This window comes from Pipistrellus kuhlii, unplaced genomic scaffold, assembly GCF_014108245.1.
Source record: "Pipistrellus kuhlii isolate mPipKuh1 unplaced genomic scaffold, mPipKuh1.p scaffold_m20_p_4, whole genome shotgun sequence".
Classification (NCBI taxonomy): Eukaryota; Metazoa; Chordata; class Mammalia; order Chiroptera; family Vespertilionidae; genus Pipistrellus; species Pipistrellus kuhlii.
The window spans coordinates 77,612,623-77,629,575 of NW_023425540.1; the positions used below are offsets into that span (position 1 = coordinate 77,612,623).

General features: G+C 40.6%; 1 protein-coding gene across 2 annotated transcripts in view; it reads right to left on the minus strand.

Moving 5' to 3' along the window:
• The window catches only part of LOC118703683 (S-adenosyl-L-methionine-dependent tRNA 4-demethylwyosine synthase TYW1), a 105,521-nt gene that overhangs the window by 43,498 nt on the left and 45,070 nt on the right, over positions 1–16,953 (minus strand). For both annotated transcript variants that reach the window (XM_045571230.1, XM_045571228.1), the window contains exons 10-11: positions 13,124–13,242; positions 10,103–10,212 (exon numbers count right to left, since the gene is read on the minus strand). In XM_045571230.1, coding sequence (XP_045427186.1) covers positions 10,103–10,212; positions 13,124–13,242 — 229 coding nt within the window. The remainder of the gene's footprint in view (positions 1–10,102; positions 10,213–13,123; positions 13,243–16,953) is intronic.

Here is a 16,953-nt window from a genome sequence, read left to right on the forward strand (position 1 = left end):
CCCTGAAAATAAGACCTAGTGCATCTTTGGGAGCAAAAATTAATATAAGACACTGTCTTATTTTCGGGGAAATAGGGTAGCAACAAATTGTCTTTTCATCTTTCACCTTCAGCACTGAGGCCATTCTAATAAGGGTTCATTCATGTGATGTCTGTTGAACTGATGGGAAACTCAGCTAAAAAAAACCCAGCCCCAGCCCCTAACTGTTTGGCTCAGTAAATAAGAGTGTTGGCCTTCAGACCAAAGGGTCCCTGGTTCAATTCCAGTCAAGAGCATGTACCTCAGTTGCAGGTGCCTTCCTCCTGCAGGAGGCAACCAATCAATGTATTTCTCTCACACCAATGTTTCTCTCTTTCCCTCCCTCTTCTAATCTCCCTAAAAATTGATGGAAAAATATCCTCTGGTGAGGATTAAAAAAGAAACCCAGCCCCATTCTCTAAAATTTGTGGTAAGGGTGGGATAGGGCAGGCAACATTATAAAAGGATGCTGAGTTGCACTAAAATCTGACCCATTTGTAACCAATATAAAGTTAATTCTGCATATGTATAAAGGGAAAGCTAATAAAGGTCATGAAAAGAAAGATGGTTTAATGATCCCATGAAATAACTGAAAAGACTGATTGCCCTCAGAAATGAGAACAGAAGCACAAAAGGAAGCATTTAAAACATCAAAATATCTTCAAAGTCTGTTCAAGGCTGGCCACTCAGCTAAAGCTGGAAACTCAGAGGCAACAATGCCCACAACAAGTATCATCCTACACAAAAATAAGATCATAAAATGACTGAACCAGACCCAGGGAAGCGAGCAGGCGTTCATCCTGGGGGTGGGAAAGCACACTATAAAAACAAAGGACTCCATGCCAGAGTAGGGGAAAGTGTTAATGAGTTAAGAGTGAACTTCTAGCCGAAACCGGTTTGGCTCAATGGATAGAGCGTCGGCTTGGGGACTGAAGGGTCCCGGGTTCGATTCCTGTCAAGGGCATGTACCTTGGTTGTGGACATATCCCCAGTAGGAGGTGTGCAAGAGGCAGCTGATCGATGACTCTCATCGATGTTTCTAACTCTGTATCTCCCTTCCTCTCTGTACAAAATCAATAAAATATATATTTTTTTTAAAAAAGAGTGAACCTCTAAAGAGACTGAAGTGAAGAAACCAGAATATAACAAACTAGGAAGGAAATCCCTTCAAGCCTTTGAGAATTACCTGTCATTTCCAATTGATAGAAATTCTGTTCTAAGCTTTCTGTTTCAACATGACATTCATTATTAAAATAGTTAGTTGTTCAAACCCCCAAATATCAAATTACTTGTTATATACCTGAACTATAGTACTAATAAATCTATTTCAATATCACCTAATCATACTCAAATATCTTCTCTATAGGAAGATGTATCCGAAGTTTCAAACAAGGAAACCAGAAACACTTTCTTTCTTTTTATGGGTTTTGTTTGTTTGTTTGAGCTTTTTAAGCCACAAGGGGACACAAGGTATAGTACTGGGGCTCTAATAAGAAACCTCTAATATGGGTGTGGAAGGACACAAAAGGGACCTGCAGGGCATCTGTGAGTGAGTGAGTCTGTGTCACATGAAATGAGCCACTACTCCAGGCCAATGTCTATTGAGTTCAGATTTGGAGAAGACAGAGAACAGACTCTCCACCAGGAGCTGAGATGAGATCTAGACTTACACTTCTGCATCTTTAGAGTTGAAAAGTAGGATGCATGTCAGAGCTGCACCCAAAGAGGTATTGGGTTCAGAAGAGGTAGAGTGACTTGCATGAGCCACATCATCCTCAGACTGAGCCCTGACTATCCAGAAATGCAGGTAATCTGTTCTATTTATACCCTGTCCCCTAGATATGAAAGAAATATAGAAATAGATATTTCACTAACTGCAGGAGGAATTCAAGTTCATAAAAAAGAGGATTTCAAACTATAACCATTGATAAAGACTGAATTAAGTTATAAAATTTCTCCCTTAGGCATTCTAACTGCTATTTTGGTCATAGACATACTCTCTATTCTTTCTCTCAACAATCCAGCAATCCTGTATATGTCATCCTCCTATAAGATCATATCTTTTAATATATATATATATATATATATATATATATATATATATATATATATATATAGAGAGAGAGAGAGAGAGAGAGAGAGAGAGAGAGAGAGAGAGAGAGAGAAACACTGATCAGTGCCTCCAGTATGTGCCCCGAACAGGGATCGAACCCACAACCTGGCTATGTCCCCTGACAAAGAATCAAACCCAAACCTTTTGGTGTATAGGATGATGCTCCAGCCAAATGAGCCAACCAGTCAGAGCAAGACAATATGTTTTTGAAAACTCTCATTTCTTATGCCATGTGAACTTGAGGTGTCTACTGATTAAAGTAAACACAAGGTTACTAATGAGATACACCTTTCTGCATAGGATAAGGCTCGCTAACAAGTTAGTCAGACAACTGAAGGACATCACCACCAACTCACTGTCAAAGGAGACCCTAAGTTGGAGTGGGGTGAGGGGGAAGATTTTATTCAGTGAAAACAGCTCAATTGTGTCTTAGAGCTCTGTTGTGAGACAGCTCAGGCATGAAACGGCAGACGAAGTGGCTCTGGCGTTACAACACCAGCTCCAGTATTACAGCTTTGGCTGGTGAAATAGTCTGTGATGGTAACAGAGTATGCTCTTTGAGATAGAGGAGAAGCTGGCTTATATAGAGAAGACTGCCCACACCCTGGTCCCTGATTGGACCATTTTTATGCAAATAACACTAAATCCACAGTTTGGCCTATCCAAACAGCATTTTCTTGGTTGGAAAAGAGCCACTCTGATTGGTTGGTAAAGATGGAAATGAAGATTTAGTGGCAAAGCCCCAGTTGGCTGGGGCAGTTCTTCAGCTCATTGGTTCATTTATGAGGCAAGGAGCTTATTTAAAAGGTCCAGGAACCTGGTGCAAAAGGTTGGCAGCTCAGTGTAGCTTTTTCCATAAGTACAGAGAGCATAAGAGGCTTCTGTTTAGCAATGACTATAGTCTCTGTTTATAAATTTGAGACAAATCAAACATCAAGAGTCCTTTTTAAAAGGCACATTCATTCTCGGGGTCAACATAACAAAGAGCATGTGCACACTGAGCTCACCTAACACATGCTATAATGTGAAGAAATCTGCCTCGTGAATTATTCATTACTTATTTCCATTTAAAGTGCATTTGCAAAAGTGTTCCTGTCAGAAGAATTACTATCAAAACTTAGATTGTCATTCCGTGTCAAGGACATCTCAGAATGGAAAAATGAATGTCTACTCCTCAGAGCTGCTTCCTCCCCACACAAACTGCCTGGGACATAATTCATTTAGGAAGATTCTCAGATGTCCAGAAAGCATACATCCTCAGTCAGCATCCCACTGTTTAAGGCCATGGTTGGCAAACTGCGACTCGCAAGCCACATGAGGCTCTTCGGCCCTTTGAGTGTGGCTCTTCCACAAAATACCATGGCCTGGGCGAGTCTATTTTGAAGAAGTGGCATTAGAAGTTTAAGTTTAAAAAATTCGGCTCTCAAAGGAAATTTCAATCCTTGTACTGTTGATATTTGGCTCTGTTGACTAATGAGTTTGCCGATCACTGGTTTAAGGGTTCAATTAGCTCTTTAAGTGTCACCACAAAAGGCCCTGGCCCTGAGCGGGTCTGCCCAAGCTGGCCTATAGTGTGTGGGTTCCTGACTTCATGCAGGAAAGGTTTTGCAGTAAGAGTCTAGGTAATTTTGAGGGTATGTTTATTAAAGCTGGAGAGAGTGAAACACAGGAAGGGCTTAGGATAGAACAAGCAACAGGTGAGAGCCTCAATGGGGCTGCTTTAGCTCCCTAGAAACGTTATAGGAAAGAAGTGAGCCAAGACGGGGCCACAGTAAGCTGAGAAGTAATAGTCACAGTGACAGGAGTGAGCTGACGTTAACTCAGTGAAAAGTGACAGGAGCTGGGCTGACTTTAACTCACTGAAAAGTAGAGAAAAGAAGGCCATGGACACAGGTTTGGGGGTAAATCTGGGTTGAGCTAATGCTGCCTACTGCTCTCCTGAGTTGCAAGTCTGGTGGAGACCCTTAGATTTAGGTGAAAGCTCATTCTCAAGAAAGAAAGGGCAGAGGCCAGGCCAATGTGTGGGGTTCAGTGGATCAATCCCATGTACCAAGAGGTCACTGATTCAATTCCTGATCAGGGCACATGCCCAGGTTGTGGGCTCGATCCCCAGTAGGGGGAGTGCAGGAGGATCGATGTTTTTCTCTCTCTCCTTCTTCCTTCCTCTCTATCAATAAAAACAGAAGCAGGCAAATTGGTTGGACCATGATTCCCAGATATTTAGTTAAACTTTATTCTGGATGTTTCTGTGAATGTGACTTTTGGATGAGATTAACACTTAAGTCAGTGAACTCGGAGTAAAGCAGAAGCCCTTTACAATGTGATAAGCTTCATCCAATCTGTTGAAAACCTTGACAGAACAAAGGCTGGCCTCCCTTAAGCAAGAAGGAATACTGCCAGCATTCAGCCTTTAGACTCAAACTGCAACTCTGTCTAAGGTCCCCAACCTGGCAGTATTTACCACCACATTTTTTTTTTCCTGGACAATCATGTGAGCAAATCTCTTAAATCAATCTCCCTATCAATCTCTATCTACACACACCCACCAACACAAGATTCTGTTGACTCTATTTCTCTGGAGAATTCTGAAAATACATTATCCAAAGGAAAACACAACTTTGCCTTAAAATTTATTTAAAAGCATACAGTTTATTTGAAGATCAACAATCAATACTATTAACTAAGTCAACAACAGTCTAAGAAAAGCTATTCAAATTCTAGCTCTTGACCAAACAGTTTCATTTAACTTTCCCAAAGACTGATAAAAGATACTGCTTTATCCAAATAAGAAACAGTAATTTGTTTTTTAAAAAGTTGAGCCTAACCAGTTTGGCTTAATGGATAGAGCATCGGCCTGTGGACTCAAAGGTCCCAGGTCTAGTCGAGGGCATGTACCTTGGTTGCAGGCATATCCCCAGTAGGGCATGTGCAGGAGGCAGCTGATTAATGTTTCTCTCTCATTGATGTTTCTAACTCTCTATCCCTCTCCCTTCCTCTCTGTAAAAATCAATAAAATATTTTTTTTAAAGTGGTTGAGATTAAAAGTCAAGATGAAATATTAAAACATTTATTAGCATCTTTGAAGATGTACAAAATTACATCACATAGACATACCCAAATGTACACAGATAAACTTTCCTCAGAAAATTCATATTTATTATTGAATTGTATACCTGAAACTATATAATTTTATTAACCAATATCACCCCAATAAATTCAATTTTTAAAATAAATTAATTTTAGCTTGGCCAATGTGGTTACTGGTTTGATTCCCAGTCAGGGCACATGCCCAAGTTTCATTATCGATTCCCAGTAGGGGCCTTGCCGGATGTTTCTTTCTCTTATAGATGTTTCTATCTCTCTATCACTCTTCCTCTCTCTCTAAAAATCAATAAAGTGGAAAAATTAAAAATAAGTAATTTTTTTAAAAGAATAAAGATATAATTATTGGCTATACATTATTATTGGTCTTGAATCATTATTTGCATTACTTCCCTCAACTTCTCATAAGAAATAAGAACAATGATAAGAAGTACTATCTTGCCGAAACCAGTTTGGCTCAGTGGATAGAGCGTCGGCCTGCAGACTGAAGGGTCCCGGGTTCAATTCCGGTCAAAGGGAGGTACCTTGGTTGCGGGCACATCCCCAGTAGGGGTGTGCAAGAGGCAGCTGAGCGATGATTCTCTCTCATTGATGTTTCTAACTCTCCATCCCTCTCTCTTCCTCTCTGTAAAAAAATCAATAAAATATTTTTTAAATAAAAAATAAAGAAAGAAAGAAGTACTATCTTATATAATAAAAGACTAATATGCAAATTGACCGAATGGCAGAAAGACCAGTCACTATGGCACACACTGACCAGACACTCAATGCAGGAGCTCCCCCTGGTGGTCAGTGTGCTCCCACAGGGGAGTGATGCTCAGCCAGAAGCTGGGCTCACGGCTGGTGAGCGCAGCGGCAGTGGCGGGAGCCTCTCCTGCTTTCACAGCAGCTCTGAGGATGTCCAAGGGCCAGCTTAGGCCCACTTCCTAAGCCATCAGTCGGACATCCCCCGAGGGCTCCCAGACTCCAAAAAGGGCACAGGCCAGAATGAGGGACTCCTCCCCCACCCAGTGCACAAATGTCATGCACCGGGCCTCTAATCTTCTATAATATCCCTTAGAACAAACATAATTAGAGCAGTTCTTGGATAACATAGTTTCATGCAACGTTTTTTTGTTATAACATTGATGAGAGGAAAAAACTTGATTCCCAGCTGGGGCTACTGTCATGTGGAGTCTACACATGCAGCCCATATCAGTATGAATTTACTCTGGGTACTCTAATTTCCTCCTATATCCCAAGATGTACTGTATGTGGTAGGTGAATTGGCATGTCTACATTGTCCCAGTCTGAGTCAGTGTGGTTGTGTGTGAGTGTGTGACAGGAAAGTAAGAAGCTAGGAAAGTTCCTGGCCAAGTGGAACAGAGAAACTAAAACAAGAAAATTGAAAAAGGACACAGTTTAGGCACCTTGCAGCCAGCTTGTGAATCAAAAGACCTTATCTTCCCCAACCAAGGACACCTGAGAGCAAATGGTTAATACCTCTCCCTCTCCTCCCTAACCAGAGAATATATAACTTAAATCACCCTGGGGGGAAAGGAAAATAAAAAAGGGGGAATTTTATCTCACACATTGAACAAGAAGTTAGCCATCTCAGGACATGCCAAATAAGATGACCAGGTGTATGTACAAACATCCCAAGAAAAGCCACAACAAAGGAAAAGGGACTTTGAACCCTAACCTGCTACCCAAGATATCCCGCAGAGGTACCTTGAAACCTGTGAAGATATAAAACTCCATGAACCCCCCCCACCACCACCACCAGGTGCATGCTCGGATTAGCTGAGTGGGCCCCTGGTGCTATTATACATGGCGAGTATCTATACTAATAATAGACTAGGGCCGTCACGACCAGGCAGATGACTGTCCAGGCGGGAGCTCTGCGCAGGTGCACTGGGCCCACCGCCAGGTGCGGGGGAAGCAGAGTCTGGGCGGGAGTGGCCCGAGCGCGTGTGGCTAGGTGACCTGGGGGGCTGTGCAGATGGATGGACCACCCTAGACCATGCTAGCGAGCTGCACAGAGGGCCACAGAGGTACGGTGCTGTTAGGGCAGCAGCCCACGGGGTCAGCGAGGCTGGGGTGCCAGGTAGGCCCCAGGTCATCAGGCACCCCCGGGGGAGCATGGCCATCCAGAAAAAGCCCTCTTTCCAGAAGAACGCGGATGGATTAAAAGTGCATAGAGAAACTGCGGTGGTATCCACATGGCCATGTCAGTTCCCTGAGCCGCCTACCAGTGCCAGACCGCAGGCTTTGCTGTGGGGCGTAGGCCTGGATGTGGGCCAGGACGTGGCCTTGGCAGCCGGACTCACCCCTGGTGTCGCCTCAGCATCACAACTTCATGACATCACCCGCAAGGGGCCATCGTTGTTGTCTGTGGGCCCCGGTGAGCCGGCACCCTGCGTGCTCAGGGCAGCGCTCTCTGTGTCTCCGTTAAAAGGACACTGCATGTGATGGGTGCTATTGATTCCTTCAGGTTGAAATGGGGCAGCCTGAACTTGCTCACAACGCCATCTTTTCTCCATATTTTACCGCACAGTCTTCCCGGGCTCAGGGAACCGGCAGCACTGCAGCACCAGCTTGGCCACCCCACAGCCAGGCGCCAGCGAAAAGCACAGAGATGCCAAAGCCCCAACAGCACCCGTCGTGGAACAGACCCGGTTCACATACTGGAGCGGAAACAAGAAAACAGTGGCACCTGCTGGACCTCAGCTGGGACCGTGCCCGGGGGTCTGTCTGCAGGGTTCCTGCACCCTGGCCATGGCCCGATGGCCAAGGAAGCTCTGCAAGCCTTGATTCTGGAGTTACGGATCTTAGCAAGTAGGCAGGTGCGCAAAGGTGGAGTCGAAAATAGCAAGGTTAGACCGTGTGTGAGTGTGTACATTTATACACATATATGCCCATTTCCCCCAGTCTTTTTCTGAGCTGTTTGAGAGCATGCTCCACACATGACAGAATGCCGGGATACTCCCCTGTGTATTTCCCAAAAGCAGACACTCCTACATAGCAATTCTCCACCCAACCACGTGAGGAAATCGCCATTCAAATGGTATTAGGGTTCAATCCACAGACCCCATTTGAATTCTGACAACTGTGTCAACAATGTTCCCACTCCCCAACCCAGGATGCCATCCACCTTGGATGGGTCCTCTGTCATTCCTGTCCCTGACAGTTTGTCAGTTTTAATTAAAAATCATAGACTTTTCCTCTAAAAAAAATTAAATAAATAAAAACAAAGAAAGACGCGCTGGAGCTCCGAGTTAGGAGCCAGCAGTCCCAGATTGTGAGCAGTCAGACATCCCCTGAGGGGTCCCAGATTGGAGAGGGTGCAGGCCGAGCTGAGGGGCATGCACCACCACCGTGCACAAATTTCATGCACTGGGTAACTAATATTTTTAATAAATTTGCTTGCCTTGCTTCATTAATAAATTTGCTTGCTTTGCTACAATATGCTTTATCTCAGTTGGCCTGTAGTAAAACTGGTTTCATTATACACTGGAGCACCAGATCCAGTGAAGGCACCATTTCTAAGAACTTATCGACAACTTATTGCAATGAGGACTTGCTGTAAATGTTATACTGAGTTCTCATGTGAGCCTCTCTAACAAACTAACCGAATCTGAGGAGGAGATTTTGGAAACCTCCCACTTACAGCCAATCGGTCAGAAGTACAGGTAACAACCTTGACTTGCAACTGGCACCTAAAATGGGGGCAGTTTTGTCAGACTGAAGCCTTAACCTGTGGGGAACAATGCTACCCCACAATTCTGATAGTGTCAAAATTGAGTTACATTGCAGCACAGCTAATCAGTGTCTATACTACTGCTTGGTAGTATTGGGGAAAACACACTTCAGAAGCACTATAATCTCAAGAAGCAGTGAACTGACAGAACAAATTTCCTTGCATAAAAGAATCCCTTGATCTTAAAAACACTAATTACTGGGGTTTATAAATATGACATTAGCACCACATCAAAATAACCTTGGTTGGAATTCATTTTTTATTGTTGCATACGAAAGGAAAAGAGAATATAAGAGATAAGGACTTACAAGTGGTAGGTGGAGGCAGAAGCACATAGATTTATTTATGAGAGAACCTAACAATTCTAGTTCATCATATACATCTGCCTTTATAAAGCCATCACTTCATACATCCAACTAGCAGTGGCTTTCAAAGTGTGATCCCCAGTTTAACCACATCACCTGTCAGAAATGTGTTCTCTGGGTCCCCACCTCAGACTTAATCATTCTCTGGGGATGGAGACCAGGAATCTGTGTTTTAACAAGCACCCCAGATGATTCTGATGCTCACTAAAGTCTGAGAACCAGTTATCTCCAGTAAAGTCAAATGCCTTTAAGGTAAGGCACAAGAAAATCAGGAAATTCTAGAAACTGAGTATCAGAATTTTACTACATCATTATGGGTCATGGGGAGGAAACATTTATCCCTCCTTTTTTATAAGACATTTAATAAAAAATGCTTTCCGAATACCATCTAACTGCCATTACTTAAAAAATTTTCCAAGATCTAAAATTTTCAGTCCACTCATAGGTTGCTTTGTGCTCAACAAAACAAAACAAAGCAAAAGTTTTTAGAGAGGACAATGATACATTCCCAGACAAAATGTACAGGCTGAGGTACCATATTATAAATTGCTGAGCTTAAAATTAAATTTTTTAGTTCTTCCATCACATGGGACATAAAATTCATCAGTAAAAACTAAAAAGGGCCAATGTATATAATATTTCTACAAAATCTGCACTTATCATATGAAAATTTGCCAAAAGGGACAAAATCTTGCCAAAGAAGCAATTCCTCTGCCAATTTAATTCAGACTATTAGTATTTCTTTCTACAGGAAAAAATAAATACCTTTAAACTGCTTGATCATGTTCTGATGGTTTTCAATGGCTTCCTTTAAGATCACTTCAGGCTGGTCCATCTTCCACCGCCATTCAGTGCCCACTGGATTGGTGTGGTGCCTAGGAAAAAGAGGCAAAAGTTCTAAAGCACTCTGACATAAGATCTCAACTACTCATCTACTATGATGAAGCAGTTAATAAAATCATAAAATCAGGGTTGATTTCCCCCTAAATACTTGGCTTTTTATAGCTGTATTTTCTTTTTTTAATTAGAAATGAATTTAAGTCATGACACCTAGCAGAGAGCAATGGCTAGAGAAGTGCCTGGCTGAGACTGAGGTTCAATCATAACAATATCAAATGTGCACCCCTCTCCCCCAGCCATCCACTACTAGGCTAACAAGCATCTAGTAACAGTAGAATATTGCCAGAATAGTTGCAAGATCCTAGTTGATAGACCCTTCCTGAGAGGCAGCGTGATGGGAAGACCTAGAGCTTAAGAAGGATCAGATGTTGAGGGGAAAAAACTCTGGCAGACCAACCTCCATGCTATGCTCACAGTAACTCTAAAGGAAATTTAAGGCAGTGATACACTGATGGTATTCACAGAAACATCAAACCTTAATTCATGCCCAATCTTGACTAGGTTAACTCAAACTCCAACAAGAAAGGCCTAGCAGAAAGAAAATGCATGCCGACTTCAAACATTTACACAGAAAACATTTACCTCAGTCTCTAATGCATGCACTAAACAAAATGTCCCACTTGAAACAAAAACTTATAAGGTATACAAAAAGGCAAGAAAAACAATGCACTTCTAATAGAAAGCATCAACAAAACCAAACTCTTTATTTACATATATATATTTTTAATTGATTTCAGAGAGGAAGGGAGAGGGGGAGAGAGATAGAAACAGCAATCATGGGAAAGAATCATTGATCAGCTGCCTCCACTGAGGATTGAGCCTGCAATCCAGGCATGTGCCCTGACCTGGAATCGAACCCTGACCTCCTTGTTCATAGGGCAACACTCAACCAGTGAGCCAGCCAGTTGAGCAAAACCAAACTCATTTGATATAAGTGTTGGCACTATTTGACAGGAAATTTTTCAAACTACAATTAATATGTCAAAAACTCTAATAGAAAAGGTAAGCAACATGCAAGATACTAACACCAGGGGGGTGAAAGCATGAGTGGGGGTGTTGGAGGAAGCAATGGGGGGATAAGGACAAATAGGTAATACCTTAATCAATAAAGAAAAAAAAACATCAATCATTGTAAGACCAACTAAAAAACACCAGTTAAAAGACAAATTGTCCAAACTAACTTTTAAAAATCTAGCAATCCTATGCACAGGTGTTTAACCAAGAGAAATGAAATTATTTATCTACAAAAAAATGAATGTCTACAGGAGTTTTGTTCATAATTAAGTCAAAACCTTGAAACAACTCAAATAGTACTCAACTAGAGGTTTACAGATAAATAAATGGTGCTAAACCATACAACAGAAAGAAACAAACTATTGATAAACCTAAAAACATAGATGAATCTCAAAAATATTTTACTGAGGAAAAATAACAGACATATAAATGCATACTGAATGATTCGTTTTTATATAGTTTATACTACTAGAAAAAGCACAGTAATATTTATCGTCAAAAAGCAAATCAGAAAATGAAAAGAAACTCCAGGGATAATGAAAATGTTCTATGTCTTGCCGGGGCCGGTTTGGCTCGGTGGATAGAGCGTCGGCTTGGGGACTGAAGGGTCCCGGGTTCGGTTCCGGTCAAGGGCATGTGCCTTGGTTGCGGGCGTGTCCCCGGTGGGGGGTGTGCAAGAGGCAGCTGGTCGATGACTCTCTCTCATCGATGTTTCTAGTTCTCTGTCTCTCTCCCTTCCTCTCTGTACAAAATCAATAAAATATATTTAAAAAAAAATGTTCTATGTCTTGATTGTAGTCACAGTAACACAGATATATACATTTACCAACATTCACTGAGATGTATATTTTAAACAGGTGCATTTGGTTGTATTATATGTAAATAAAACTTCAATAAAGTAGATTTTTTAAAATTGATCCAGCCAAACACTTATTTATAAGAAACACAACTAAAATATAAAGACATATAAAGGTTGACATTGCATAAAGAAAAGAAAAAAGATCTGTCAATTGTTAATAACAAAAAAGAAATCTAATAGATTTATATTACAATCAGAAAATACACACTTTAAGGCAACAAACATTACTATGGGTAAAGAGGACTACTAAATAAGGACTACAGCCGAAACCAGTTTGGCTCAATGGATAGAGCGTCGGCTTGGGGACTGAAGGGACCCAGGTTCGATTCCGGTCAAGGGCATGTACCTTGGTTGTGGGCATATCCCCAGTAGGGGGTGTGCAAGAGACAGCTGATCGATGACTCTCTCTCATCGATGTTTCTAACTCTCTATCTCTCTCCCTTCCTCTCTGTACAAAATCAATAAAATATTTTTTTTAAATAAATAAAATAAATAAATAAATAAGGACTACAAAATAATGATAAAACAAACAGTAACAAAGAATAGAATTTATGACTGTTTAATATCTGACCATTAAAAATATAAACAAAAAATATTTACAATTGAATAATTAACTAATCAAAATCGATGGAGTGTAGCTAAAGAATACTTAGAGGAAAATTTATAATTAAAGACTTATAGAAGATTGAACATTACTGAGTTAATGGTCCAATTTAAGTTAAAAAAAGAACAGAGAAAAACAATAGATGAGTGAACAAAAAAGTAAAAGTATAATGAAGAGAATATACAAAGCTAAAATCAAGCTATTCAAAAAGACTAAAAAACTTGACAAGCCCCTGATAAAATGGTCAAGAAAACCAAACATATGCATTAATATATAATATTAGGAATGGAAAAGGAATTAATTACAGGAACATCAAAGCTTCAGGTACATTTGAGTGCCCTGTTTGGCAGAAATTGATTATTACAGATCATTACATATTTGGCCACCATGACCATTTATTTTTACTTACCGCCAACAGAAGACACATTTATTTGCACATGCTAAGCTCGGGGTGGTTTCCATGCAACGATGGCTTTCAATACCATAGAATGTATGTTTATAGCAACCTCCTCTTCCTCGGAGCATTGACTGTAAGAAAAAAAAACAAATAATTGAAATAAAACCTCAAAGCATAGAAACACCAAAGCATCATTTTTAAGAAACCATGTGTTTTATAACCATAAATAGCCCTAATAGCATCTGCACAATGCATAGAATTAATACTATAGTATTATAGTGTTCTGATAATGATATGCATTTTCTAAAACCCAGTGAAATAAACCCAGGATTCATTAACTCTGAAAGCTCTATAGGAAGGATCATTTATACTTTTATTTTTCAAATCCATCCAACTGTCTCAAATATTGTATTATCAGTTCAAAAATATTTAATGCAAAGGGATAGATAACACCGTCTCCAGAAAATGTAGAAGCCGGTCACATGAAAGAGTATCTCTGCTTTGAAGAATAAGGGTGGGTAAGGGAATCCAACTGGGAGCATATTCCTTGTCAACTGAACAGTAGAATTTGAACATATTGAAACTGTGGAGGAAATAAGCCACATGTGTAACAAGTAGATTATTTTTAAAAACAACACTATTTAATACATGAGTGGTAAAACCACAACAGTAAGAAAGGGTAATTTGAAGAAATACTGCAAGATATCAAGCTTTATAAGGTATCATAAAAAATATTTGTCAAGGGGACCCTTTCCCCCTCCTTATTGGGAGTCTGTATTTGTTCTTCAATAAATTTCCACCTTTGCTGTAAAAAATATATATATTTGTCCAAAAGCTCTGACTAAGATTGGTTTGATTTCAGTAAAAGGGAAAGTTGTGAGGAGTTTACGCAAGAGAAGTCATAATGACAGCCCATAATATCAATGGAGGAGAGAAATAGGGTATAAAGAGGTACAACCACTGACATTCCCGATCAGAAGGGCGAAACAGAGGAAGTCCTCTAAGATAAATGAGAAGTGAAGCCTAAGTAAATGAAATATCATGGTATTAACAACAGCAACAACAAATAAGGAGATACAATCAGGTAGTATTTATACATGTGTATGTGTATAAACATTACACTTTACATGTCAGTGTGCTAATATTATAATGCTGTTCACAATGAAAGAAAATTATACATAAAATCTACCAGCTTGATTACTACGTCAGTTGGTTAGGAAGTCTTTTACTTTTTTGTCCTGATAAAAGGACTTCCCCCTCCATCTCAATGCAGTTGGCCCTTGAACAAAGAAAGGTTTGAAATGTGCAGGTTCACTTAGATGAGAAAAATTTTTTTCAATAAGTATTGCATATGTGCTTTCTCCTCCTTATAATTTTCCTAATAACATTTGATTTTCTCTAGTTTATTTTGTGGTGAGAATACAGTATAATATACATATATCACACAATATATGTGTTAACTAACTATAATATTTGTGTTATTGGTAAGGCTTCAATAGGCTATTAATAGTTTAAGTTTAACAATAGGCTATTAATAGTTTAAGTTTTGGGGAAGTCAAAGTTACACACAGGTTTTTGATTGTCAGGGTTAGGGAACAACCTCCATGTTGTTCAAGTGTCAAATGTATTTACATTAAGAGCAAAAAAAGGAGTGAAGGAAGAAAAATATTGTTCAGGATAATGGTGTTTGCAAACTCCTAAAAATTTCCAATAAAATATCCAAGAAGGCAAAGAAAACATTCAAATCTTGTAAATAGCACTGAAAACTAAAAGTCCACCACATCCCAAACACCGAGTAATTTCCACTATCATGCCAATGGAGAAACAGTTGAAGACGTGTGTATTTTCATTATTTACTGAGTAGTGAATGTACCCAAGCATGCTGTGTACGTGATGCAGAAGACAGAGCCTCCAGTCGCCATGTATCCCTCAGTGAAGGAAGGAAGCCCCAGGCCCAGGAGGAAAGCAGAGCATTTCTTGGCCAGGTCACTTGTTACAAGGTTTAGGTGGTGGGAAGGGATCTCTATCATTTCACTTTTATTTGGCTACCTTGGTATCTTTTGGCAGGAGAGGGGAACTGCATGTCTAGCAGGAAAGGAGAGTACTTGTCCAACTGCTTATTGTTATTGTCCCCAATCGAACCTCTTTCCCAGTGGTACCGGTCTCCCCTGATCTTGTCGAAGAGATTCCCATTCTATATTGGGGAAGAATGAGCCTCCCTGGTGGCCATCTGTTGCAAGATCAAGGATCAGGATATTGCCTTCTTCTTTAGCTGGGAGACGTAAGACATCCTGCTGCTGTTGTTCCTCTGTCTTGGGTCCCAAACCAGCCAGGCTTCCTCTTACTGCCTTTCAGAGTTTTTGTTTGGCTCCCGTTTGTGTTTTTCATGGTTTAGAATTGCGCGTGTTAGGAAGGCGCAGGGAATATGAAGAGTTGATGCCATCTTGTCCAAACCAGAATTCCTCAGACATCACATTTTCAAAGGAAGTGCTCCCACATCTAAAAATTAGTGGAGGATCAAGGTAGAAAAGAAAAAGACTGGAGAGCAACACATGCTTAGAATTCATGTTAAGAATCGAGAAGGGAAAATATAGATAGCCTCAGATTCAATAATCCATGAATTCTTATCCTTGAGGTAAATAAGAGCCTGAGAAAATACAACTGTAGCCTAGCAGAGCCACAATGAATGAAGGCAAGATACCACAGGCAGGCTCTGTGCACATCAATTTGGAAACAGAGATACAGGGAGAAGAATGGAGGCATATAATACTCAATGGGTCTCTCTGAATGTCTTGAGGCACTGACTCTTTATTCTAGACTCTTCAAAAGGGTTTGTATAATGAATAGCTTTGGGAGATAGTATCTCTTTCTGCAGCAAAATGATAGCTATGCCTACTGTCCAGTATAATAAAGATGTGTCTCTCAAAGGGAAAGGCCAAGCCAAATTATTCCCAATTATAAAAGATTCATATTCCCCAAGTGTGGGGGTCCGCTCCTATAACGTATGTACAGATGATATCTGGCCCCCACAGTGCTGCTTTATTGGAACTAGGACTCAAGAACCAGAAAATGATATTCTGGCTACTGCTATTATTATGAGAAACAAACTGTCCTTACCCTCTGCCACTATCCATGAAACTGTGGCAGGCTAACTCATTAGCTTTCAAGTACAGTAAAATTTCAGACTCTTCAATTTTTGACAGGGATGAAGAGCTCAGTGCATGGGTCGATAAACTCAATATAGCCTAAGCATCAAATCCAGTCCACTGTCTATTACTGTAAATAAAGCTTCTTGAGATAGGGTCACTGCATTCATTCATTCATTCATTTGTCTATGGCTGCTTTTGTGCTACACTGGCAGAACTGAGAAGCTGCAGCACAGGTCATATGACCCACAAACTTAAAAGAGTCACTACCTGGCCCTTTAAGAAAAAGTTTGTTCATCCTTGACTTAAGTACTTTTTTCATACTATAGTACAAAAGAAATTCCAAACTGTTTAAACACACACACACACACACACACACACACGACTTGGGAAAGATGGAGAAGCAAGAAGCACCAGGAATCTGTTCTCCACCTAGACAATTACACTGTTTGAAACTCTGGGGTCTGTTGAAGGCTTGCAACTTTCAGGAGAAGGCTTGGATGGTTAATTTCTGTCAAGTATAGCTCTTAGCACAGGAGGAGCTACCCATACACCACCACCAGACACAAGGCAGGCAGCTGTGCACTTCCTGGAACAGCTTGCACACAGCTTGTGGGAGCTAAGGTGGGTAAAAATGACTCTGTCCTCCAATATTGGGGATCTGCACTCTGATTCCTGATTGTTTCTTCTAAACAT